The sequence below is a fragment of the Apiospora phragmitis genome (genome assembly GCF_038363925.1).
Source record: "Apiospora phragmitis strain CBS 135458 chromosome Unknown utg000011l:1.0-3236445.0:1.0-3240683.0, whole genome shotgun sequence".
Classification (NCBI taxonomy): Eukaryota; Fungi; Ascomycota; class Sordariomycetes; order Amphisphaeriales; family Apiosporaceae; genus Apiospora; species Apiospora phragmitis.
In genome coordinates, this window is record NW_027117411.1 from 1,936,357 (window position 1) to 1,959,570 (window position 23,214).

The following is a 23,214-nucleotide window of genomic DNA, read 5'->3' on the forward strand; positions in this document are numbered from 1 at the left end:
TAAACCATTGAACAGCAGTACAAGATTCTGCCAACGTTGAGATACGGAATAACGCCCCTTGGACAGTCCAATATATGTCTAATTCGATTTTAACGTTAAATTGTTTTTGAACGCTTAAATTTTTCAACACCCATTCAATATTAGTCCGACGTTGATTCCATACCAAATACACGTTCAAGGCTTGAGCGGGTGTTTATTCTAGTGTACAGATAAACTACGGTTGGTCTAAGCGTTGATTGGATCCAGCCTTTTCTGCTACGGAAGCTGGGAAGGCATGAATGACGCTGCGACACCCCACTTGGGGGGTCCGGCAACCACTGTTCAGGTACAAAATCATAAGGTAGATCAACAGGTCTTGTTAATGATCGTAACCTCAAGCTCATCCTATTAATATATAAATCCAACGGACGCTGTTATAGCCCACACTATTTATAAGCCAAAGTTAATAGATGGCTATAAAGTGAAACGACCGTGTAAGTGGCTGCTACATGTATGAATAGTGTTCAATCCGGGTTTGTGGTTAATAGTAGGCCAATTCAATTGCATATGACTTGCTTGACCCACCGGCTGTTTAAAAACGCCCGGTTTAGTATGTAAGTGCTCCATAAGTAACCATAATGCCGAGGGTATGCCATGACGTCTCATTAAGCAAGAAGCTCACGCAACGACAATCCATTCTCGTAACTTGAGACCGGAACACAACTACCCCCCCTTCATATTACCCGTTGCTATTCCCTTTTGCTTCTGCCTGCATGATCTGCGCGCGACATATACTGGGAAGGGAGAGGCATCAAAAAGGCAAGGGATTCGGTTCTTCTGATCTGAGTGCTGAGCGACGGTAAGAGGGAAGAGAAGGAGAGGCAGTCGCAAGGATGGCGCGAGCACAGACGGCAGTATTTGTGCGCGCATCGCTCCAGTTCAGCTATCACTGGGCCACCCCGAGCGCCAGGCAGTATGCACCGCTGCTTCAGAAATGGAGGAGGTGCTACTCGACGGACAAGCCCGGGCCGGCCAAGAAGAAGCGAGGAGGCTCAAAGGTGTTCAAGTCTGCCGATGAGGCCATCGCCGACATCCAAGACGGTTCCGTCATATTAAGTGCTGGATTTGGCCTTTGCGGTGTGGCCGGTAAGTTTGCATCCACGGTCGTCCATTCGCCAAGACCCGTTCCGCGACGTAAAACTGTCCCACCATTGCTAACGTAACCCCGAAAAAGAAACACTCATAGAGGCGATACACAAAAAGGGCCTAAAAGACCTCACCGCCGTGTCTAACAACGCCGGCGCCAACGACAAGGGCCTCGCCCTGCTCACCAAGGACGGCCGGGTCACGCGCATGATGCTGTCGTACCTGGGCGCCAACAAGGAGCTCGAGCGCCAGTACCTGTCGGGTGAGATCGCGCTCGAGCTGTGCCCCCAGGGCACCCTGGCCGAGAAGCTGCGCGCGGCCGGCGCGGGCATCCCGGCCTTCTACACCGCCACGGGCGGCCGCACGTTCATCGAGACGGGCGAGATCCCGACCCGCTTCACGCCCGAGGGCGTGCTGGAGGAGGGCCGGCCCAAGGAGACGCGGGTCTTCGACGGGAAGTCGTATATCATGGAGACGGCGCTTCCGGGCGACGTGGCGATCTTGCGCGCGTGGAAGGTGGATGAAGCGGGTAACTGCGTGTTCAAGTAAGCAAACCCCCACAGCAACAAACCAATCATATCCGTATTGGTTCTAATACCGGGACCATAGGTACACGACCAAGACTTACGCGGGGCTCATGGCCAAGGCGGCCAAGATCGCCATCGTCGAGGCCGAGAACATCGTGCCCATCGGCTCCATCGAGCCCGACAGCGTGGACCTGCCGGGCATCTTCATCGACCGCATCGTGCCAGCCACGGCGCCCAAGAACTTCGAGAACCTCAAGCTCGCAGCGCCCGAAGAGACTTCTTCCGGCGGTAAGGAAGAGTCATCCGGAAAGCCGAAAGCGTTGGACTCGCGCAACCGCATCGCCAAGCGCGCGGCCCAGGAGCTGCAGGACGGCTACTACGTCAACCTCGGCGTAGGCATCCCGACGCTGGCGGCGTCGTACGTACCCGAGGGCGTCAAGGTCTGGCTGCAGTCCGAGAACGGCATCCTGGGCATGGGGCCGTACCCGGCCACCCGGGAGGCCGCGGACCCGGACCTGATCAACGCGGGCAAGGAGACGACGACGCTCCTGCCGGGGGCCGCGACCTTCGACTCGGCCGAGTCGTTCGCCATGATCCGCGGCGGGCACGTCGACGTGTCGATCCTGGGCGCGTTCCAGGTCTCGGCGTCGGGCGACCTGGCCAACTACATGATCCCGGGCAAGGTGTTCAAGGGCATGGGCGGCGCTATGGACCTGGTCTCGAACCCGGAGCAGACCAAGATCGTCGTCGCGACCGAGCACGTCGACAAGAAGGGCCGGTCCAAGATCGTGCAGGACTGCGCCCTGCCGCTCACCGGCAAAGGCGTCGTCAGCACCGTCATCACCGACATGGCCGTCTTCCAGGTCGACCGCGCCGGGGGCGGCGGGCTCACGCTCACCGAGGTCGCCGAGGGCGTCGACGTGGAGACGGTGCGCAAGAACACGGATGCCGAGTTCGAGGTTGCGGAGGACTTGGGCACGTTCTGAGTGGGAGGTGTGTGGAATTGGGCGAGGGAATGGGAATGAAATGATTGAACTGTGTTCATATGTATATACTTAAAGTTCGTGGTGTTGTTTTGGGATGATTACTTGGATAGTACGTCCATTATACAGCAATGTACGCGTATATACGCTTATATAAGCGTTAGAATACCACAAATGCATATTTCTGAGTAAATCGCAACGTCGTCTAAATTGTTTCTCTTCTCACTTGTTCCTCTTACTTACTCCCTTTCCCCAAGTGCTGAACATGGCGTTCTTCTTCTCGCCTTCTATACATAATACTCTCCTCTCAACTCGGTGCCCCTCTCGAGTCACTGTACAGCTCCTGATACTCGTGGCCGTTCAACTCTGAGGGGTACATCTGTTGCTGACTAAGTATATTGTTAGGCATTTCCTCTTCTTTGACCACCTGGATACTGTTGCCACCGTACGTTGATCCCTTCGCCTGCTGGGCCGCGGCAGTCCACTTCCGCACTTGTAGGCCAAGGAAGATGACGCCGCCGAGCAGTGCCAGGCCCATAGGGATGCCGACTCCTAAGCCGATCGCGAGGGTGCGTGAGTTATCACTGCTAGTGCTGCTGCTGCTGTTGTTGTTGTTCTTGTCGTCGTCCGCGGAAGGTCCCGGTAGCAGTGACACCGACGCCGACGCCGACGCCGATGTCGACGAGGCAGAACCGGAAATGGATGCTGTTTGCGGTGGTTTGAACACGGCCGTGGCGATGGGGAGCGAGAGCAGGTTCGGCTGCTTGCAGCAGTCCGAAGGTCCACAGCAGTACTTGGCTGAGCCCGCGCTGTCGGTGGTGCTGCAGAACCATACTTGCGCGTAGCCATCTGAGCCTTTTTATGTTGCACAGAAATATTAACGCCAAGCCCAACTTCCAGGGATCTTTCCGTGTTGATGCCTTACCTCGAATGGTATTGTTGCAGATCTCGTTACAGTTGTCTTGTCACTGAGAACTAGGTAGTGCACCCTTGCGCCGAGAACCACTGGTTGCCCACGGCGTCGAGGCACAGGCCGTTGGACATGCAGAAGTCGCCCGCATCGCAGCACGGGCTCGCCTTGGCCCCCGGGTCGCAGGGCAGCCAGTTCTTATCTTGTTGAAGCGTCCCGTCGCGCTTAAAGCAGGTTTTGCTGCCGCCAGCAGAGACAAGTGATGGCAGTGATGTGAGTACCAGCGATGAGATCCAGAGAAGAAGCAGGGAAATAGACATGATACCGCTATTCATAATCACCCGTATTCGATTTGGAGTCGTGGACGCGGAAATATATCGATAACGCACAAGAAGGACAGCAAGCCTCACGGTAGGATATCCAGCAAAGACATGGTGGTCATGGCAGAATCGAGCAAGATCCGAGAGAAGCAAAACGGACTTTGATGGCCTGCCGCGGCTGCTGGTGGTATTGCTGGAACCAAGTATGTGTGACAATCTTCTTACACAGCCATCTTAGGCGACAGCAGCTTGCTCGTACCTACTGCTTTAGACGAGAAGTACAGGCTCGTCGGCATCCAAGCCCCCGTATTACCCGTTACACTGTGTTACCACCTTACTGCTTGTCAATGCTCAGCTGATCGTCCCATTATCATGTTGTTTGCTTTCTTTTTTTGTTCTTGCCTTTAGGCGTCAGGCAGTTTCGGAAATCCAACGTCACCTTTGGGGGCTCCTAGATATATGTCCCGACACTATAAGCACGAAAAACGTGCAGGGGGATAAGGCGAAAATGAAAAAGAGAGAGAGAGAGAGAAAAGAGGAAGCCAAAAACATACAACACCGAGGATTCCCAGGTCGTCACCGACCCTAGTACTGATTCGGCTCTCTGCTGCTTATATATGGGAGAGCGGACGGGATCCCTAGTATTCAGCAGGATATGGTCGTATGTATTAGGCTTCGCCGCTTTGGGGGCTTATATTCTGTCATCTCTGATGCCCGGGGGAGGAAACCCTGCCCTTAGCATATTGAAAAGGAGTGGAAGCTGGGGACAAGCTGACAACTCAACAAATGAGTAGATGGCAGAATCGTCGTATTATTCTTATGTACAGTGAGGCTTCTTGCCAATCCCCCCCTCCCTTACTTAAGTAGGCGAGGACCTACTATAGCTTGGCCTTGATGCCAGGCGCAAACGTCGTGCCCTGACCGGCGCCGCCGATCGCCTCGACGAGCCGGTCGACGTGCTCCAGCAGCCAGATGTTGCCCTCGTCCGAGGCCGACCACTCGCCGCCCTGGACCTCTTCCTCGTCCGCGGCGCGCGCGCCGCCGCCCTCCCCGGCCTGCTCGTACGCCTTGCGCAGGCCGAAGACGTGCGACAGGACCTGCGGGCCGACGCCGGTCTGGGCCCGCAGGCACGCGATGGCCATCAGGCTCGTCAGGACGCGGCCCACGACCGTCACGTACTGCCGGCTGTATTCGTCGGCCAGAATTATCTTGCGCGGCGCGTTCGACAGCAGGTTCGCGTAGTGCGAACCCAGGATGTGCACTGGCAGGTCCGGGTGGCTGCGCCCCAGCTTCGAGATCAGCTTGTCCTCGAAGCCCGCGTAGACCGAGTTCCAGAGCGCGCGCCCGTTCGCCTGCCACTTCACGAGGTTCCCCATTCGGACCTGGCGCTTCGGCTGCCGCGCTAGCAGCGCCGTCGCCACGCCCTCGGGCAGGCTCTCGTGGAAGGCGTTCAGGCAGTTGATGGAGCGCGGGATCCCGTTGAAGGAGATGCACTTGAGGCCGACTTCGCGGATCAGCTCGGCGTTCTTTACCGGTGTGCCCTCCGCGTTGTCGTTGTTTTCGGCCTTCTCGTTCGCGAGGTGAAAGATGGAGGTCATGGCGTCGGGGCAGTTCATGGTCGCGCTCACGGCTGTCTAGTCACATAGACGTTAGTCAAACGGGGTACGTCAGGTACAAGTAAAGCGAACTGGTCGTTCTGCAAGCTGCAGGTGCCAATTGGGCTTGCACAAACCGGAAGGATGAATCAGGGTGGCTTACCGAGATCGTGACCCACGACGGGAGCCCAACTTGTTTCGTCTGCGCATCCTCGGCGAATCGCATCAAGGCCGGCTGGACTTGCGCCGAGGCTTTGGTGAGGCCCGGCGCCGCGTGGGGGGCATTGATGAGCGCCTTGACGGCATCAGAGAGTTTCGACATGTTCGGGGTAGAGGGAGCAGAGTCCGTCTTTTCACTCCTTTTTTTCGTTGGCTAGAGCCCAGGATTGTTGTGCTGGTGGGATTGGAGGTTGCGACGTCATGCACGAACTGAGGCCATTCAATGAGTCGATCAAGAGAGAGCTAAACAAAGAATTATCCGAGGGAGTCGGTTCTTGTTCAATCTCCGACCGTTTTTAGTGGGCTAGACACTGAAAACAAGCTTCTCGTCAGTGGGGGTGGCAGGTGGGTAGCTCCAGCTTCCAGCGGGTCTGGGATTCTGGGCGTGTCCGGGTCACTATGGCGTCAGGTTCGCAGCTGTCGGTAGTTGAGCCGGCTGGGCTGCATCTTGGCTGCGACTTAATAACGCAATTGTGTTTCAACGTCGATTGAACTCTAGACGACGTGCCCATGCATATGATTTTTGATTGGCTTCTAATTCCGATTTAAGACCTCGACAGGCTTTAATGAGACTGTAGACAGTGAGGAAGACATGTAAATATAGGTTAAGTAAGTAGTCTTGATACCCTATAATCCTATGATAGCTTTAAAGATAGAAGTATATGGTCGTATATATCCCACCTCTATATAAGCAACGCTCGCTGTGCAATACACGTCTCCGGGTGTTATTCATCTTGATATATCAAGCCACCTGCAGCTGGCACACGTCCATATCGCTAGCTCTCTACATTACCAACTTGAACGTTGGGTCCCTGTCATCGCCAGCCCCAATGAACCGGTCATATTTGCCATGCGCCTTGTCCCTGTTGACCTTCCAGCAGTAGAGGACACTAGCGAGGATACTGACCACATAGATTGATTAGCCACGAAACTTTTTAGAGTGAGATGAGAAACTGTTTTGGCTTACAAGAACCACCCGGCGACTAGCAGTCCCAAGATAATGGTGTGGCCTTCGTGGTACTGTGGTCCCTGACTCTTGGGATAGACAAACACAGTCACGAAACCACCCGCGTTGGCAATAGCTGCGACTCTACATCAGTAAAGCACTCGGTAAGAGTTCTTATACGGCGTTGTTGAACTTACCGAGCTGCAAAGCACTCGTCGTCGCTCGCTTGTAGTGACCCGCCGAATTGTTCGACAACCAGCCGAGGACCGGCGGGACGCTCGAGTAAAGGCCAATGGCCATAAGGAACGTCATGCCGTACTTGACCCGCGCGTTGGTGGTGTTGGCAATGACCGCATATCCGATGATGGCGATTGGGAGCGTGAACAGCATGATGATGCCGCGCACGCGCAACCTGTCGGACAAGAAGGCGACAATGACTAGTTTGGGGATCAGATACTTGCAGGTTGGCGGTAGTTGACAGAGGTCTAATTGAAAGGGGTACTCACCAGTGACAACAGCAGCCGCAGCATAAGGTATGACGGACCACAGCTGAGCTTCATTGGCCGTGTACCCGAGCGCAGAGATGATGGTTGGTAACTAGGGAGGCATCTGTTAGGAGGCTAGTGTGCATCCGATGGGAATCAAAAGAGTCTTACGAAAAGTCCAAAGGAGTACAGTCCGGCCAGAATGCCAAAGTACGCAATGGCTGTACTCCAGGTCAAGAAGCTAAATATACCACGTCGAACCTCGGACCAGTTGAATTTCTCATTAGCTTCCCTAGATATGAAAATGCATGTCAGTCAAGTGGTTTCGCAATTCGCATTGCTGCAAGAGTTGAGGTCACCTTTCATGGAGGCTGTCGCCACGGCCCGAACCATGTACCCGACGCATAGCAAACTCCCTCTCTTCGGGGGTAAGGAATTTGGCATCGGCGAGACCGTTGGGTAAGAAGAAGTAAACCGCAATGGCGACGACGACGGTCTATAGAATGGTTTAGTTATCACAGTGGGCGATATGTGCGTAGAGGACGCGGGGGAAGAGATGGGGGAAGCTTACAAGAAGCCCCTCAATGACAAAGATCCATCGCCATGAGCTCAAGCCGCCTCGAGAGGCAATTTCAGCGAGCCCACGCGCAAGAAGACCTAACATGAAGTCAGTGAATTGCCCTTTCCCCACGACTTGTAATGTCGGCGATGAATACTAACCTCCAAAGGCACCGGACAGGGATGCTGCCGTGTAAAATAGACCGATGCGAAGCGCGAGCTCCTCCCTCCTGTAGATACCGGATAGGTAAAGGATCTAAAGATGGCGCACGGGTGTAAGTGATGCCCGCCTTGATGTCAACAAAGCTGGTCGGGACAGGTGTCACTTACCATGCCGGGTAGCAAACCGCCCTCCGTCAGTCCCAAGATAGCGCGAACTGCAACGAATCCAGGAAAGCTGTGTACGAAGCCCAAACACATGGCCACAAGTCCCCATCTGCCATAGTATTAGCCAATATAACTTTGATAGCAGACATCACCAACGTCATGTGTTCTGTCTGATAGGCATTTCTCTTGTATCCTATGTTTGCTGTGGGATGTGCGCAAATGGGAACACTTACGCGAATGTCAGGAAAGGTAGCCATTTTTGCGGGCTCACGCGTTTCATAATCAAGTTGCTCGGTATCTCGCTAATATCCCGCAGATGATCGCATTAGTAAACTATATCGGCGACTGACATAGACACGCTCGACGAGTGTCCAAACGAACCTGGCAATGTAAGTGGCGTAGTAGACGGCTAGGCCCTGGTCGTACTGGTGATCCGTCATGTGCGTATCGTCCTCGAGATGGTAGCTGGTTTTCAGCGTGTGAGAAAGGTGCGCACTGGTTTTGAATGATATACGTTGCCATATACAACATGACGATAGTGAATAACTCACAGCCTAGCATTTCCAACATTGGTTCGGTCGAGGAATGAGCAGAGGAACAGGACGGCGAGGACTGGCAGGATTCTGTTGGTCGGGTCGGTGAGATATAGAATCAGCTACTATTACTGCTAGGTATAGATCAAGACCATAAAGAGGCCGTAGCTATTTGCGTCGGAGAAAATCAAAACCAACCTTGTGTCGAGTTTCCAGAGGATCTTGCGCGTCATGTGTTGATCATCTACGTCGCCAGAGCCAACGCTGAGGTCACTCTTCTCGACCTCGTCGACTGGGAACTTGTCGGCATCGTTCCCAATCATGGGAGACATTGTAAGCCTTGATGTGTCTTCGTCGTGTGTTGATTTGATCGGTCAACGGGGCGCTCTTGTTGTTCCCTCCTCGAGCTTCTAAAATATAGATAGGGCAAAAGAGCTTGTTCGGTTGGGGCGCCCAGAGAAAGCTTAAGCAAAGACGGGAGTTCCTCTTCCTCTGCCATATTTAAATTGCACACAGCCTACCGGGGGGCCGACCCTAGCAAACTTGCCCTTTCTATCAAGTAGGTAGCAAACCTGCAGCCAACAGCACTGCGGGGTGGCTTGAACTAGTCAGAGTCAGGTAGGTGTTACACAGATAATGGTAGGGCGGTAAAGGTGAGCACAGCGAAGAAAGATGCAAGGTATCTCCCGACTTTCCGGTTTGCTGGGCCACTAATAAGGGCAACACGTTAAGGGACCAGGTCGCACCGTTGCAGTAGGGAGGATCTTGGGGTGGGAAATTGCGGGGGGGGCAGGGGGGTTTAGCTCTTTCCCTACATATGTATGGTCAAGGGGCTGGCTAACCATGTACGACTAGACTGCTAGTGTCGATAAAGTCTGGGGTAATAAGAGGGCTAACGGGCCTTGATCAATACCCGAAAGCTTGATCATGACGACGACGCCAGTAGTCTGGAGGAGACAATCATCATAGATGCAAACATTTGGAGCTTGGGATGGAAATATATTGTCTGGGAGTGGCGGATAACCACCACTACTCCGCCGTTAGCAGTGAGCCGAGGACTTGTTCTCTTGGCCCAGAATGGTTCTGTGGTACTGTGGCGTTGTTGATCTTCAGCGTCTTCTATGAAAGACAGACAACGTGCGAGCGACAGGACATTTCGAGTGACGGTTCTCCTCAATGCGACAAGTATTTGTGACCCCAAAGGGTTGGTCGAAGTTCGCTTTCAACAGCCCGAAAGCTTAAGCAGCCCTTAAAGCCAAATCTTGTCGCTGGCGTGCAGGTTAGTGGCGGCCATTATTACATAACACAGTCGCTTACACTCATCCCGAGTGCATATGTGTAAACTTGCATATTTATTGGAACTTAATTGTGAGACATCATTTTCCTCCTGCGTGCAAATATCGAGTTGCACCTCGTGTTGAAACCTCGGAACAGCGTATTAAGTTCCTAGCGGCCCGGGCCTGGGCCGTTCGACGAAAAAGCTAGGCGAAAGTCTTCCAGTCCATCCAATCCAGATCCGAGTTATGAAACTGAAAGTCATCCCAGAGAGTCTCCATCCCCACATCCGTGTTGATGATCACTTCGTCCAGCTCGTTATTCGACATGGTTGAGAACATGAGATAGTCCGGAGGCATGTTAGAACCGCCAGCACTCGCCGCTGCCGCCGTCATATCCATGATGGGCCCAGCCACCGCAGTGTTGTTGTTATTGTTATGGCCTGCTGTCGGAACACCCATGTCGGGCTTCATATCCGCCGGCAATACATCCGACTCCCTCGCCGCCATATTCGAGGATGTGGCTGCTTCGGGATGCCGGGAGTGGTTCCCCGACGCCCGCGCCACGAGCTTCAGGATATGCTGGAGCTGGCGCGCGAAGAGACACGACAGCCCCTTGCGCTGCACGGGCGTCGACCCGATGCGCTCGAGGGTCTCCGTGGTCTCGGCGATCAGCGTGCGGATGCTCGGGGCCAGGGTCGAATCGCGACCGGCGTCGGCCGTAGTGCTTATGTGCAGCGCGAAGCACGCCGCGAACGAAATCATGATGGCCGTGTTGTTGGGCATTGTCTTGAGCTGGCCCTCGCCCTGCACCGCCACGCGCAGCACGTTCAGAGCCGCTGATAGGCCGGCCGCCCGGAAGAACTGGCGGGCAGCGGCGGGCGCCGTGCCGTGATTGATGACACTGCTGTACATGGAGAGTCGCGTGTGCGATGCCAGAATCTCCACGTAAGGTGGTAAAGCCAGTTCTGTGCGCAATGATAACTGTCAGCGAGATACCGTCTGTGACCGCTTGTGTTCGCTCACGCGCCTACCTTTATTGATATACTTACGTTCTCTATCGCCAATTTGGAATGGCCAGGTTTGATACCATCTGTCGAAGAAAAGAGTAATTTCATTTTTCAATCTGGCAGCGAATCAGTTGTGCTGATCACAGTGATCCTTTGATTGTTTTCCCTGCTTACCTGTCTACGACAACGGAATCAAAGCTCGTTTCATCGCTGCCGTCATGAGCGTCGCATATACTGCGCACACGAGAGATTAAGTTGGCCTGGGTGCCTGGAAGTCAGTACGAGGTATGGCAAGTAGAAGATACCAAGGACCGCTCTTGCCCATCCCGAGGGTTTGGTTTGCCTACCAGATCTCGTCGCAAAACCGTGACAGACACTATTGACCCATCCCATCGGTCGGCGAGTTCGGAGAGGTGCCACTGGTCGCAACTCATAATGAGAGGCGACATGGGAAGAATCGGATCCCTTCCTCGAGCAAGACAGATTCTGTATACTGCAGTTAGCCAGTTGAACGCATGGGTGACACATGCGGTGTAAAATACCCTCGCTCGAGAACGTATAGAGATAGCCATGTGCGCTCTCGCCTTCTAAGTAGTCTTCTTCCCGTCAATGAATCCGGGTCGACATCGGAAAATCCATCGATCGTGAGTGCCCTTCTGGCCGATATGCAGTCTGAGGAAGCAATAGGATCTAGTATTCGAATGTCGGGTGTCTCTGTTAGGATAACCTTATTCAGCGAAAGATCAAGGGCTACGGTCAGAGCCATGGAAATATACGTGGACGTCTCGTCGTCTGCCCAATGCTCGCCGGCCGAGATCCAGGGGATGTTGACCATGAATGCCAAGATAATCTCCACGGACTTGTACCGATTGGCCATGATCAGCCCGGCCAGTTTCTGGCGGTGATTGGACAGTCGCTTGTATAATGCTTCCAATGACGGGGAGAAGAGGGCCGAGGCAGCTGCTATGGACGTGAACAAGAAGGCTGAACGGCTTCGAACGAAGCCGACAGTATGTGTGATGGGGTCGATTCCCCATCTCGTATGCGCCAGCCTTTCATAGAAACTGCAACATGTTAGCACCTCGGCTATGGCAACGGCACATTGATAGCATACTATGCGAAGAGTGCCTCGGCCTCTGTCAGGGTCAAGAGGCCAAGGTCGATAGGATCCAGGTCATCGCCAACATCCAGTCGCGCCTGAAAGCGACCGAAGAACTTTTGTAGATCATTGTTGCTCGAAGCGGCGCGGTTGACATTGGTCCCAGGAGGAAACCGACTTGCGCCCGAACCTTGAGGTTGAGTGCTGATGGATGAGAGTAGCTCTGACGTTCTTGCGAGGAGCTGCAATGGGTTCTCGGCATCGTCGAGGTTGAGCTGGTCGTCCTCGACCTTGCGAGAGGAGCCTTGATCGGTATGCGACCTAGGGGTCTCCAGAGAAGACGAGCTACTTTGATGGGGGAGACGGACCATGGTCTTGCTCAGTACTAGCAGGCTGCTGTTGCTGACTATTGGCATGGGGTGGCCTGCTGTGAGCACGGTTCCCGAGAAGCTCACGACTTCGGTCTAGTAAATAGCGCAGCTCTGTCCCCTGTTCAGCATTCTGGATCTGATCCGAGGCGGAGCTTGACCTCCGTAAGGCTTGCTCGATCTGATAGACAGCCTTCTCGAGGCCGGAATGCTTACTGGGCAAGAGCAGTAGTCTCGGTCAGCACATCAGAAAGAAAGGCAGACAAGGAGCAGCAGAGGTAGCATCATAGATCAATCACAAGTAAAGGCGTGTATTGTATAGTAAGGCATGTAGATGTCGGACAGACAGACGGGGGACGATCGGGGGGCTCCACCCAAAAAGCAAATTGACAAGCGGAGGAGGGTATAGAATAGGCAAAGTAAGGTTTAAAAAAAAAGAAAGACTGGAGGAACATACTTCTTGACGCCCTTATGCCTCCCTACATGGTAGGCGGGAGCAGCGCAGTCAATCCTCCGCTGGCGACATCTGGTGCAAGTCGCGTTGCCACCGTGTCGGACGCACTTCAGCTTGGAACGTTTGCAATTGAAGCAGGCGGCTAGGCGTTCGTCGGCCTGGCCATCGGAGCCGGAGGTGGAAGGCGCAATCTCTGTCATGACGCCAATCCCAGCCTACCTGGCGAAGCCATAGGGAGCGGCAGGTGGGGGATTGGGGGACTTGTTGGCGCGGCTTGTGCCGGATCTTCAATTCGACTTCCTTACGCTCTTTCCTATTCAATCAGTCGTGGAGAAAGAGAGATGTAGTAGGTATATTCCCCGGGGATCCAGTCTTGCTTGGTTTTTTCCCTCTTAGTATACTGGCAAGTGCACGCTTAGCATTATTTGCACTTCAGCTTTCAACAGACGGGGTGGATTGATTGCCTGTTAGATGGCCTTCCTGCTTAGTCTGCTGCTACCTCATTAGACCGTTGCCACTAAGGTGGTCCCATCCTCCCCCTCCCCATCCACTTTCTGATTTCAGATTTTCCCCGCACGCAACGCTCCTGTCCCTGTCCCTCTCACTCTCTCCCTCCGCATTCTGCTGTGACTCTCCCCCAACAATCCCCACGATTTGCCCCCCTTTTCGCCTCTTGTCGTCCCTTGTCGCTCCCCATGGTCGACTGTAGTCTGGTGCTGTGGCCTGATTTTTTGGGTCTCATGGTCGCCAGCAAGCGTCAACGTCAGCGGAAACTCCATACAGAAACAGAGAAGATGGCCCATCACGTGATATGCCAAAGTGAGGTTACATTGTACTACACGCCACATTAACGACTTTACATTCAGCCAGAACCCGCAATCCGGGCTCCAAATGCATAACGGAGCGTCTTCGTTCCTGGTCAGATGCCGTCCAGCTCGGTAGCGAGCGGCAGAGCAATATAACACGGGATTGTATAGACGACTTGCCCGAAACACGACCTTTCGTCCCCGCGTTTGAGCAAACACCCGCAGGTCATGGATAGCCTGCCATCTCTCTGATGCGATGCGAATCGTCTTCTACGCTGGACGGAACTATCCAGTCATCCAGGATAGGATAGTATGAGGACTCTGCTCCTTGTCGCCTGGAAAACCTGATTGAAAATTCTCAGCACCGAACTCGCAGAATGGTTCGCGATGAGTGGGTTTGCAAATCATCCCCATGGGGGAGCTGAGACATCCGGCCCTACTCCCTTGGAGAAATCCCAACTGCTGGAGGCAAGGATGGCATAGTCGATAGCCGAGTCCCCCACGTTCTTATTTTTTTTTTTCACCTCTCAACCTATTCTAGTGCTAGATTTCAATCTTACTATTGGATTGGAGCCGCACTTGATCTCGGCATCGCACCATTTCGAGACTGATGGCCTATTCCAGTTGGCTGGCGTGCCTCCTTAGTCTCTTGCCCAATTGGACAACCTGGTGGCTAACAGTTACCCGACTCGGCCAGATTGTGGGGAGCGTTTGGGAATTGCCCCCGATACCAAGGGCTGGGCGAAACTATAATAGTCGGCCGCCGTCCTCATGGCCCAGACCAACCAGGCCAACGGACGTTCCAGAGGCCTGGGTCGGGGGGAAGAATATTTATCATACTAGCTTTTCTAGTAATCGATAGCGCCTGCCGCGGAACGCTAGAGTAAGGTCCCAGCAGTTCGGTCCAGCTAGTACAGTAATTTCATCATCCTCACACGCTTGGTCTCCTGGTCGCATTCTATAGGTCACGAGTCGTCGCCTTCGAGAATTTTTCCATCGTGATTCTAGGGGGTTCCCCGTTCCAGCATAGCCCATCGGCAGCTCTTCTTTCTCGGGGCGGCCCAGCACTGCGCATACCCAACTCCTAGCCGCGACACTTGTCCCCCGTGATCCAACTAGCACATCCGAATATGTCGAACGCCTAAGCATGAAATGGCACGCTTGAAACCATCATGGACTAGACAGCCTGCGTAGACTCGGTGTCTTCTCGGTGAGTTGCCTCCTACTGGCCTCGCCAAGCACCTGCCCAGAACCCCATGCCAAGCTTTGTTCCCGCACCATCGTGACGACAAGCCAGCTGAGCTAATACCAGTGTATCTAGTGGGATCTTGAAGCCATCTGGGATGGGGGCGACCTCCAGGAAATGCCTTGACTGTGGAGAACAAGGGAGCCTAGCTTTGGCTCACCTCCCTTCTCCGCGATGGGGTCTGGGGTTGGTCCAGACTCTGTGCGTTGAAAAACGCGATACCCCAAGTTCTTCATGGGTTGGGACATGAAAACCACCACTAGCCATCTCGGGGGGTCGCTCTGCGAAGGGGCATGAGACGACCATATAAGGCGCCATGAATCCTCATCAAGTTCATCTCTCATCATCATCACACATCATCCAGCCATTCTCAGCCACCCGGTGTCTGAAGCCATTCATATATCAGAAAGGCCGACATCTAGGAACACATACCTTCAACTATCTCTTCATCCACAATGGCTGGAGGTCTCACCACCGCGACCGCCCAGGTTGCAGGCGGGTACCTAAGGGGCAAGGCTCTGATCTACCCGCTGTCGCTTGTTATCTCGCTCTTCTTCCTATGGGGTTTCAGTTATGGTCTTCTTGATGTAAGTCACATTTTTACCCACATTCGGCAGTGAAACAATGACTAATAACCACGTATTCAGGTCTTGAACAAGCATTTCCAAACGGTACTGGGTATCACAAAGCTCGAGTCGACTGGGCTGCAGGTGGTCTACTTTGGCGGTGGTTACCTTCTGTTCTCTCCGGTCGCTGCTGAGGTCCTGAAGCGATGGGGCTACAAGACGACCATCCTGATGGGCCTTACCCTCTACTCCCTCGGTGCCATCATGTTCTGGCCCACCGCGCACTTCTCCAACCCCGCCAACCCTTCTGCTGCCTTCGGTGGCTTCGTCGCCTGCACCTTCGTCATCGCCTGCGGTCTCGCCACCCTCGAGACGTTGGCCAACTCGTACGCCGTCGTCATCGGTAACCCGGCCAGTGCCAGCGCCCGCTTGCAGTTCTGCCAGTCCTGGAACGGTGTGGCTTCGTTCATCGGCCCGCTCATCGCCTCCAAGTTCTTCTTCTCGGGCGAGAACGCCAACAGCCTGACCAACGTCCAGTTCGTCTACCTCGCCGTCGCCTGCGCCGGCGCCGCTATCGGCGTCCTGTTCTTCTTCGCCAAGCTGCCCGAGGTCAGCAAGGAGGCCCTCGCCGGCCAGACCACGGCCGACAACCCGGCCATCGACCAGTTCGGCGCCGAGGTCGGCGCCGGCCCGCTGTACAAGCAGTACAACATGATCTTCGCCTTCATCGCCCAGTTCTGCTACGTCGGCGCCCAGGTCACCATCGCCTCCTTCTTCATCAACTACGCGTCCGAGTCGGGCGGCTTCACCGACGCCGAGGGCTCCAACATGCTGTCCTACGCCCTCATCACCTTCACCGTCGGCCGCTTTGCCGCCACGGCGCTGGCCACCGTCTTCCAGGCCGACTTCATGCTCATGGTCTACGCCTGCGTCGCCATCGCCATCAACGCTTACGTCGCGAGCGCGCACGGCCCCGGCGGCGTCGGCGCCCTGATCGCCATCTTCTTCTTCGAGGCCCCCATGTACCCCACCATCTTCACCCTCGGCACCGCCAACCTCGGCCGCCACACCGCCCGCGCCGCGGGTATCCTCGTCATGGGTGTTTCGGGTGGTGCCGTCTTCACCCCGATCCAGGGCGCCATCGCCGACAAGTGCGGCACCCGCATCTCCTACTTCGTGCCCCTCTTCGGCTTCCTCTACGTCCTCGGCTACGTCACCATCCACTGGCTCCGCCACGGCCGCCATATCATGCGCGTCAAGGGAGGTCGTCAACACCCAACCCACTGGTGTTGCTGCTGCTGACCACACTTCGGAGGATGAGAAGAAGGCTGAGGCTGTCGCCATCGAGCGTCGGCTGTAAAAGCTGAACAGAATTTAACCTACCATTCTTATTTCTAAAAAATCATAATGATGAGATTCTAGACGAGTAGATTACATACAAAGTACACCTACCTTTCTACCGGATGGTACATTCAGAGAGAGGAGTCGAGAGACTTGAAATACCCTAATGAGAAAGACTACCTTCCTCTTTAGATACCAAATACAAATAAATTTCAAACCCAACTTCACATGTTTCCTATGCTGTCGCCCGCGCGTGTTTACACTGACATGTTGGCTACCACCTGTGATTCGTGGGTTTTTAAGAAGGTCACAGGGACACAAGCATGGGTTGAGGAACCCATTCCAGAACCCATTCAGACACACGCTACAAGGTCAGAAGCAGGCCTTCATCCCCACAACCACCGACGATCCTTATCAAAATGCAACTGCCGAGGTGTGTGGGGAAGCGGGGTGGCATGCCTTGGCACACGACTCTCCCCGTGTTCTGTGATACTGCAGTGTCTCAACGATGCGACGCTTAACCTACGACCTTTTGCTGCCACATACCTTTTCGGACCAAGGCTTTTATATCCCTTCCTACAGATGCCATACATGCACATACCGTCAGCCGCATCCCTCGTCTCTTCGTTTCGCACGTAAGCACCGGAGAATCGCCGGGTGCGCGCACGGCCCTCGTGCGACTGGGAACGGCAGGTGCCATCATTGCTTGGCACAGGAGCTTACTCCGGCGTCACGACCAGAAACAGGAAACTAGGTCCGGCTGACGAGGCTCGGAGTGGATTTGTTCGGCAGTACTGGCGGCATAACTATTATGCTCTCTCTCCCCATTACCACCAAGTTCAATCCTGAAGCCCCCGCCTTTTTTCATGCTTGACAGAATCTGGGGTATTAATCCGGGGTTCTATTACGACTAGGACAGTTGCGGTGACCATGTCGTCGGGCTCGGTGGATATGGGTCATGTTGTGTGGTGCAGTACCCTGTCACCTGCCTGCTCGTGTTCGTTGGAAAAGGAGACGGGGGAGTCGGAGGAGGAGGAGAAGGAGGAGACATGGCCGAACTACCTACCTACCTTCTTACGTGTATATAAGATGGGGAGAACCTCGTGCTCTGGCAAACAATGCAGCTACTTATCCGTCCAAGACACGGACATCCAGCCTCTTCCCATTTCAAAGCAGTGATTTGACCCTTAGCCAATACCTTCACCATGTTAGTCCAAACCCTCTTCGCCGCCACCGCCCTCGCGCAAGCCGCCACCGCCGTCCCCATCGAGCCGCGCCAAACCGCCTGCCAATCCGTCCACGTCTTCATCGCGCGCGGTTCCACGGAGCCCTACCCAGGCCGCCAAGGCGCGCTCGCCGACGCCATCTGCTCTGGCGTCTCGGGCGGCTGCGGCTACGAGGACATCCAGTACCCGGCCACGTTCGAGGACTACTGCGCCTCGGCGGGCGCAGGCGTCCAGAACGGAAAGGCCCAGATCACGGCGTACGCGCAGCGCTGCCCTGACGCCAAGCTCGTGCTTACGGGCTACTCGCAGGGCGGGCACGTCGTGGGCGATATCCTGGGGGGTGGGGGTGGAAACTTTCAGGGGTGCACGCAGGGGACTACGAGCGCGCTGTCGCCGACGACGTCGCCGGGGAACCAGAGTAAGTTATTTTTTCTCTCGTGAACGACTGCCCAAGCGAATGCGCACACAGAAGCTGACTGATGTCTTTCTAGTCGTCGCGGCGCTCTTCTTCGGCGATGTGCGCCACACGCCCAACCAGTCCTACAACACTGGCACTGCCCCTTCATCAGCAAAAGGAGTAAGTCAAGCCCTCTCTTTCTCATCAACTTTTTCTGCTCTTTCATTCAGCCGGTAAACCGGAAACTTACTTTGAAACAAAAAAAAATAGATTTGGCCCAGAACTGGATCCGGTCTCTCCGCCCTCAACGCGTTCTCCAGCAAGCTGCGATCTTGGTGCGACGCCGGCGACCCGGCCTGCGCCAGTGGCAACGACGGGCAGGTCCACACCGGCTACTTCCAGAAGTATGTCCCGGAAGCCGCTGCCTGGGCCAAGACCAAGCTTTGAAAGGTTGCCCGCCCAATGGAAGTTATTTTTAGGGGTTTCAGTCCAGATGAAAGATGGCAATTGCATGATGCTACTTCGTAGCTGATAATTTTGGTGTGCGGGGGTTTTACAAGCATCGCATATATCGCATATATTCTTTCTTCTTCACCTTATCCCCCTTCCTTCGTTTTGATTTCGCGCCACGTGGTTTCTTTAAGAGGCTTGGATACTTGAAATGATAGCTTCAATGTGGATATGCTTATCTCATACTTGGATTTGGCGCTGACTCAGGGTGTGATGAATATTCTGTATAAAAGCCGAGTTGTACGGGGGTCTTTTCTTGGCGCTGCAACCTGCTCGCGACGCTGTTTCTGGGCGGCAAGCATTCGTGCTTCCATAGATTTTGTCCGCCCCCAGTTCAGTCAGCCAGTCGTACGACCGCACCCAGACCGGAGGGACTACATTTTTATTAAAAGACTGTTGGTGGATGACACCAGCGGTGTTAAGGCACTATGCCGCGGGTTTAACTGGATTTAAGCAGGGTCTCCGGGCGACCAATGCCAGGGGCTGACCGCGCCGCAACCAAGGTTCCTTCCTAAATTCTTGAGCTTTTTAAACAAGTAAGAAGAAATGCCCTACAAAGTTTTTCCTCAAGGCTAGTCGGATATTGACATAAGAAAACAGGACTCGTAAAGGTCTACTCGGAAGACTCAACAGTAGTACTACTTACTTTGGCCATGCATCTCATCCTCACAGGCGCCACAGCCTAGTCGGCTCCGGCGTATTGGACGCCATGATCAAGATGCAGGAAGTCACCAAGATCAGCATCCTCAGCCGCCGGCCCGTCGCCATGGCCGAGGCCGCCAACGACCCGCGCATCAACGTCGTCATCAACTCGGACTTTGAAAAGTACGACCCGGCCGTCCTCGCGCAGCTGAAAGGGGCCCAGGGCTGCGTCTGGGCGTTGGGCATAAGCCAGACTCGGGTTGGGAAAGAGTAAGCCAGCAAACTCATGACCTTACCTACCTACTCTACGTCGTACTAACGGGCGAGTACGTAAGGGAATATATCAAGATCACCAAGACCTTCGCCGTAGAAGCCGCCAAAGCCTTCCAAGACCTCCCGCCCTCGGCCGCGGAGCCCTTCCACTTCGTCTACGTGTCCGGCGCCGGCGCGACGACGGACCCGGGCCGCTTCACGTCGCTCTTCGGCCGGGTCAAGGGCGAGACCGAGCTCGCGCTGGCGGCGCTGATGCGCAAGCCGTGTGACCGGTTGCGCGCCATGTCGGTGCGGCCCGCGGGCGTGGACGGCGGCGCGCACGCGGCCATCCGGCCCTACCTGCCGACGCCGCCGCTGGCGCTGCGCTTGATGGTGCCCGTGCTGATGCCCGCGATCCGGAGCCTGGCGCCCGGGTTCCACAGTCCGACGGAGCCGCTGGGGCGCTTCCTGGTCGAGCTGGCTATGGGGCGGCACGCTGAGCAGCTGCGCGTCGAGGGGAACGGGGTGCAGAGGGTGGGGGAGTTTCCTATCTTGGAGAACTCGGTCTTCCGGCGGTGGGCCAAGCTGGATTCATGATGGTGTTGTATTTTCCTGTACTGCCCTGGAGGAGATAAAGTTTACCTATGTAACATTACCAAGACCTAGACCTAGACTTAGAAGTAATACCCCCACGAAATAAAGCCAGGTTGAACTATTTGAGCCTGTTTTTGGTTTCTCTTTCGGAAGTTTACGGTGGCATACTCAGATGGCGTGACGATGTGTTAATATCGCAAGCACGTTACTCCCACACCACTCGGATTCGCTTCCGCAGACTCCAAGTTACCGCAATGCATCTGCGTAACTAATATGTAGCCCAATACCGGAAACATCAAAAACCTAATACTCTTCTGGCTGGGAGCGAGCAATTGTGCAATGGCTCGCTACCAGATTAGCGGGGATGGGAAACACATGTCGCGAATCGTTGGCGATAAGGCGTGCTCGACACATGAACCAATCAGATCGCCCGAATTTCCATCGTCACTGGAAGGTCAACACTCCTGTATCTTGGATTTCGTCATCGACTGGGGATCCCCTGTACCGAATAATGGTATGATTAACATGATGTGCTTGATGCCGTTGCATATGTAAAATGAATAACAGACTCTCTTGCCCATGGCTCAATGCCGCACGTGTGTGTTACCTTCGCGAGTACTAACAAGAGCAGACTGCATTGAGTTAACATTAAGAAAAATGACCTTTTCAGAAAATAGAAAGACTCCTATTGTTGATACGCCAGCGGACTCGGATGCTGAAGTCTCTGGCGGCAGCGCGCCCGTCGACGAGAAGAAGCTTCTGCGGAAGCTTGACTACAATCTCCTGCCCGCCGTCGGAGTCTTGTATCTTCTATCATTCTTGGACCGTAGCAATGGTATGTAGATGAGCTTCGTAGCCATTATTGGTCTAGGTTCTAGGAATAGCACTACTGATTTGTTCGAAACCAGTGGGCAACGCACGCATCGAGGGCATGCTGGACGACCTTCACATGAGTACAGTCCACCCATCCTCCTTTTCGATCCAAGTGACTCGAAACTGACTTCTACTTTCCCTTCCCCAAATATAGCCGGAAACCAGTACTTGACGGGCTTGACCTTGTATTTCGTCGCCTATGTGATATTTGAGGTAATGACGACGAGTTTGCCCACACAAATAGACACGAGAGCTTAAGATGATGCCCACAACAGGTCCCCTGCAACATCATCCTTAAACGGACGGGCCCGCGGGTCTGGCTCCCGACCCTGACCATCGCCTGGGGTATAGTGGCCACGCTTCTGGGCATCGTGCAGGACATGCCGGCATTCTTCGTCGCGCGGTTCTTCTTGGGCATCACCGAATCGGGCCTCTTCCCGGGCGTCGTCTACTACTTCTCCATGTGGTAATTACTTCGTGTTCTCTCGTATCTAAACTGCGGGAAGAAAAAAACCTAAGGGGACCCTTTATTATTGACCTGCTGCTGCTGTGACCAGGTATAAGCGCCGAGAGCGCCAATATCGCATATCACTCTTCTTCAGCGCGGCGTCGCTAGCGGGTGCTTTTGGAGGGGTACTGGCCTACGTACGTCGCATCATCATCCCATATACCCGTATCACAAACGGGGATACCATCACAAAGATGTACTAAAAAGTGACTGACTGTTTCGTGTAGGGCATCGGGCGGATGAGCGGCATAGTATGGGAACACGGATGGCGTTGGATCTTCATCCTTGTCAGTGTCTCCTCGGGAAAGTCATACTGGACAAAGATCTGACCACGATGATATGCAGGAAGGTATCTTGACGGTGCTAGTCGCCTTCGCGGCCTACTGGTTCATCCACAACTATCCCAAGACAGCCCAGTTCCTCACGGAAGACGAGCGGCGCTACATCCACCAGCGCCTCGCCGCCGACAGCGACGCGACCAACGACGAGAAGTTCAGCTGGTCGGCCGTGTCCGACGCCCTGAAGGACGGCAACTGCTGGCTGTACGGCCTCGGGTTTCATACCATGAGTTTGCCGTTGTACACTTTGTCGCTCTTCCTGGTAAGTCGGCTCACTCGTTTTCTTCAAATTCTCCTTTTTTTTCTCCCTAGCCCCTAGACCCCCTACTCTCAAAGAGTCACACCCACCCACTCACTCATCCCCGGCTAAACCTTTCTTGTTCCAATCCTCGCTCCAGCCCACTATAATTTCCAGCCTGGGCTACACCGCCGCCAAAGCCCAACTCCTAACAGTCCCCCCTACGCCTTCGCCTTCCTAACCACAATCGCCCTCGCCGTACTCTCCGAACGCACCGGCCAACGCGCCCTCTTCATCGCGGGCTCCTCGCCGTTCGCGGCCGTCGGCTACTGCATCCTGCTCAGCAACACAGACCCCCGACAAAAGCCGGGCGTGTCGTACCTCGGCACCTTCTTCGCCGTGGGTGGCATTTACCCGGCCGTCGCGCTGGTGCTGTCGTGGCCCGCCATCAATGTCTCGGGCCAGACCAAGCGCGCCGCCGCCAACGCCATGCAGATCAGCATCGGCAACCTGGGCGCCGTCCTCGGTACCCAGCTGTACCGGTCCGCCGACGGGCCGCGGTTCGTCTTGGGGCATTCTGTCGCGCTGGCCTACCTGCTCGCCAATGTCGTCATCGTCTCGATCCTGTGGACCCGTCTAAGACGGGAGAACCGGCGGAGGGATGACGCGGGCGTATCGGCGGTGGTGGAAGAGCTCTCGAGTTGGAAGGGCGACGCGGATCCACGATGGAGATTCGAGTACTAGCTTAAGGCTAGTAGGCTCTGTTGATTCTACGCTGAAAAGTGAAGCGTTTTTTGTTGGCTGTAGATGTAGTTGGGCATAACTGTACGGGTGTAACATTCTTGATACTCTAGACCTTGGTAGTTGCGGCTATAGAAAAGACCAAGGATAGAAATAACCAAAGGCCGGGGAGAAGACTGAACCCTTTGAGTTGCTCGAGATTA

The 23,214-nt window shown here is 54.7% G+C and overlaps 9 protein-coding genes across 9 annotated transcripts; 5 read left to right on the forward strand and 4 right to left on the reverse strand.

Annotated features, from left to right (window-relative positions):
- Positions 1-872: 872 nt before the first annotated feature.
- PG994_013359 (uncharacterized protein) lies at positions 873-2,638 on the forward strand (the record flags this gene model as incomplete). Its single annotated transcript, XM_066864768.1, has 3 exons — positions 873-1,125; positions 1,214-1,670; positions 1,735-2,638. The coding sequence occupies 3 exons, from the start codon at positions 873-875 to the stop codon at positions 2,636-2,638; spliced, it is 1,614 nt and encodes a 537-aa protein (XP_066709729.1).
- A 304-nt stretch (positions 2,639-2,942) lies between these two features.
- Positions 2,943-3,865, reverse strand: PG994_013360 (uncharacterized protein; the record flags this gene model as incomplete). The annotated part of the gene is made up of 2 exons (XM_066864769.1): positions 2,943-3,456; positions 3,624-3,865. The coding sequence occupies 2 exons, from the start codon at positions 3,863-3,865 to the stop codon at positions 2,943-2,945; spliced, it is 756 nt and encodes a 251-aa protein (XP_066709730.1).
- Positions 3,866-4,743: 878 nt separating this feature from the next.
- On the reverse strand, positions 4,744-5,782 carry PG994_013361 (uncharacterized protein; the record flags this gene model as incomplete). The annotated part of the gene is made up of 2 exons (XM_066864770.1): positions 4,744-5,499; positions 5,624-5,782. 2 exons carry the CDS (start codon positions 5,780-5,782, stop codon positions 4,744-4,746), a joined length of 915 nt encoding a protein of 304 aa, XP_066709731.1.
- A 681-nt stretch (positions 5,783-6,463) lies between these two features.
- PG994_013362 (uncharacterized protein) lies at positions 6,464-8,860 on the reverse strand (the record flags this gene model as incomplete). Its single annotated transcript, XM_066864771.1, has 12 exons — positions 6,464-6,581; positions 6,647-6,761; positions 6,823-7,222; positions 7,282-7,402; positions 7,470-7,606; positions 7,682-7,767; positions 7,831-7,924; positions 7,999-8,104; positions 8,229-8,297; positions 8,377-8,490; positions 8,547-8,618; positions 8,727-8,860. The coding sequence occupies 12 exons, from the start codon at positions 8,858-8,860 to the stop codon at positions 6,464-6,466; spliced, it is 1,566 nt and encodes a 521-aa protein (XP_066709732.1).
- Positions 8,861-10,009: 1,149 nt separating this feature from the next.
- On the reverse strand, positions 10,010-12,933 carry PG994_013363 (uncharacterized protein; the record flags this gene model as incomplete). The annotated part of the gene is made up of 8 exons (XM_066864772.1): positions 10,010-10,770; positions 10,855-10,928; positions 10,987-11,072; positions 11,160-11,298; positions 11,355-11,876; positions 11,927-12,296; positions 12,349-12,494; positions 12,737-12,933. 8 exons carry the CDS (start codon positions 12,931-12,933, stop codon positions 10,010-10,012), a joined length of 2,295 nt encoding a protein of 764 aa, XP_066709733.1.
- Positions 12,934-15,240: 2,307 nt separating this feature from the next.
- On the forward strand, positions 15,241-16,653 carry PG994_013364 (uncharacterized protein; the record flags this gene model as incomplete). The annotated part of the gene is made up of 2 exons (XM_066864773.1): positions 15,241-15,372; positions 15,433-16,653. The coding sequence occupies 2 exons, from the start codon at positions 15,241-15,243 to the stop codon at positions 16,651-16,653; spliced, it is 1,353 nt and encodes a 450-aa protein (XP_066709734.1).
- Positions 16,654-17,897: 1,244 nt separating this feature from the next.
- PG994_013365 (uncharacterized protein) lies at positions 17,898-18,762 on the forward strand (the record flags this gene model as incomplete). Its single annotated transcript, XM_066864774.1, has 3 exons — positions 17,898-18,336; positions 18,410-18,495; positions 18,586-18,762. 3 exons carry the CDS (start codon positions 17,898-17,900, stop codon positions 18,760-18,762), a joined length of 702 nt encoding a protein of 233 aa, XP_066709735.1.
- Positions 18,763-19,498: 736 nt separating this feature from the next.
- On the forward strand, positions 19,499-20,316 carry PG994_013366 (nucleoside-diphosphate-sugar epimerase; the record flags this gene model as incomplete). The annotated part of the gene is made up of 2 exons (XM_066864775.1): positions 19,499-19,737; positions 19,803-20,316. Coding segments are annotated over 2 exons (753 nt in total), but the record flags the coding sequence as incomplete, so codon positions are not given.
- A 654-nt stretch (positions 20,317-20,970) lies between these two features.
- On the forward strand, positions 20,971-23,014 carry PG994_013367 (uncharacterized protein; the record flags this gene model as incomplete). The annotated part of the gene is made up of 8 exons (XM_066864776.1): positions 20,971-21,148; positions 21,222-21,266; positions 21,341-21,399; positions 21,462-21,652; positions 21,744-21,831; positions 21,922-21,981; positions 22,040-22,294; positions 22,448-23,014. 8 exons carry the CDS (start codon positions 20,971-20,973, stop codon positions 23,012-23,014), a joined length of 1,443 nt encoding a protein of 480 aa, XP_066709737.1.
- Between the last annotated feature and the right edge of the window lie 200 nt (positions 23,015-23,214).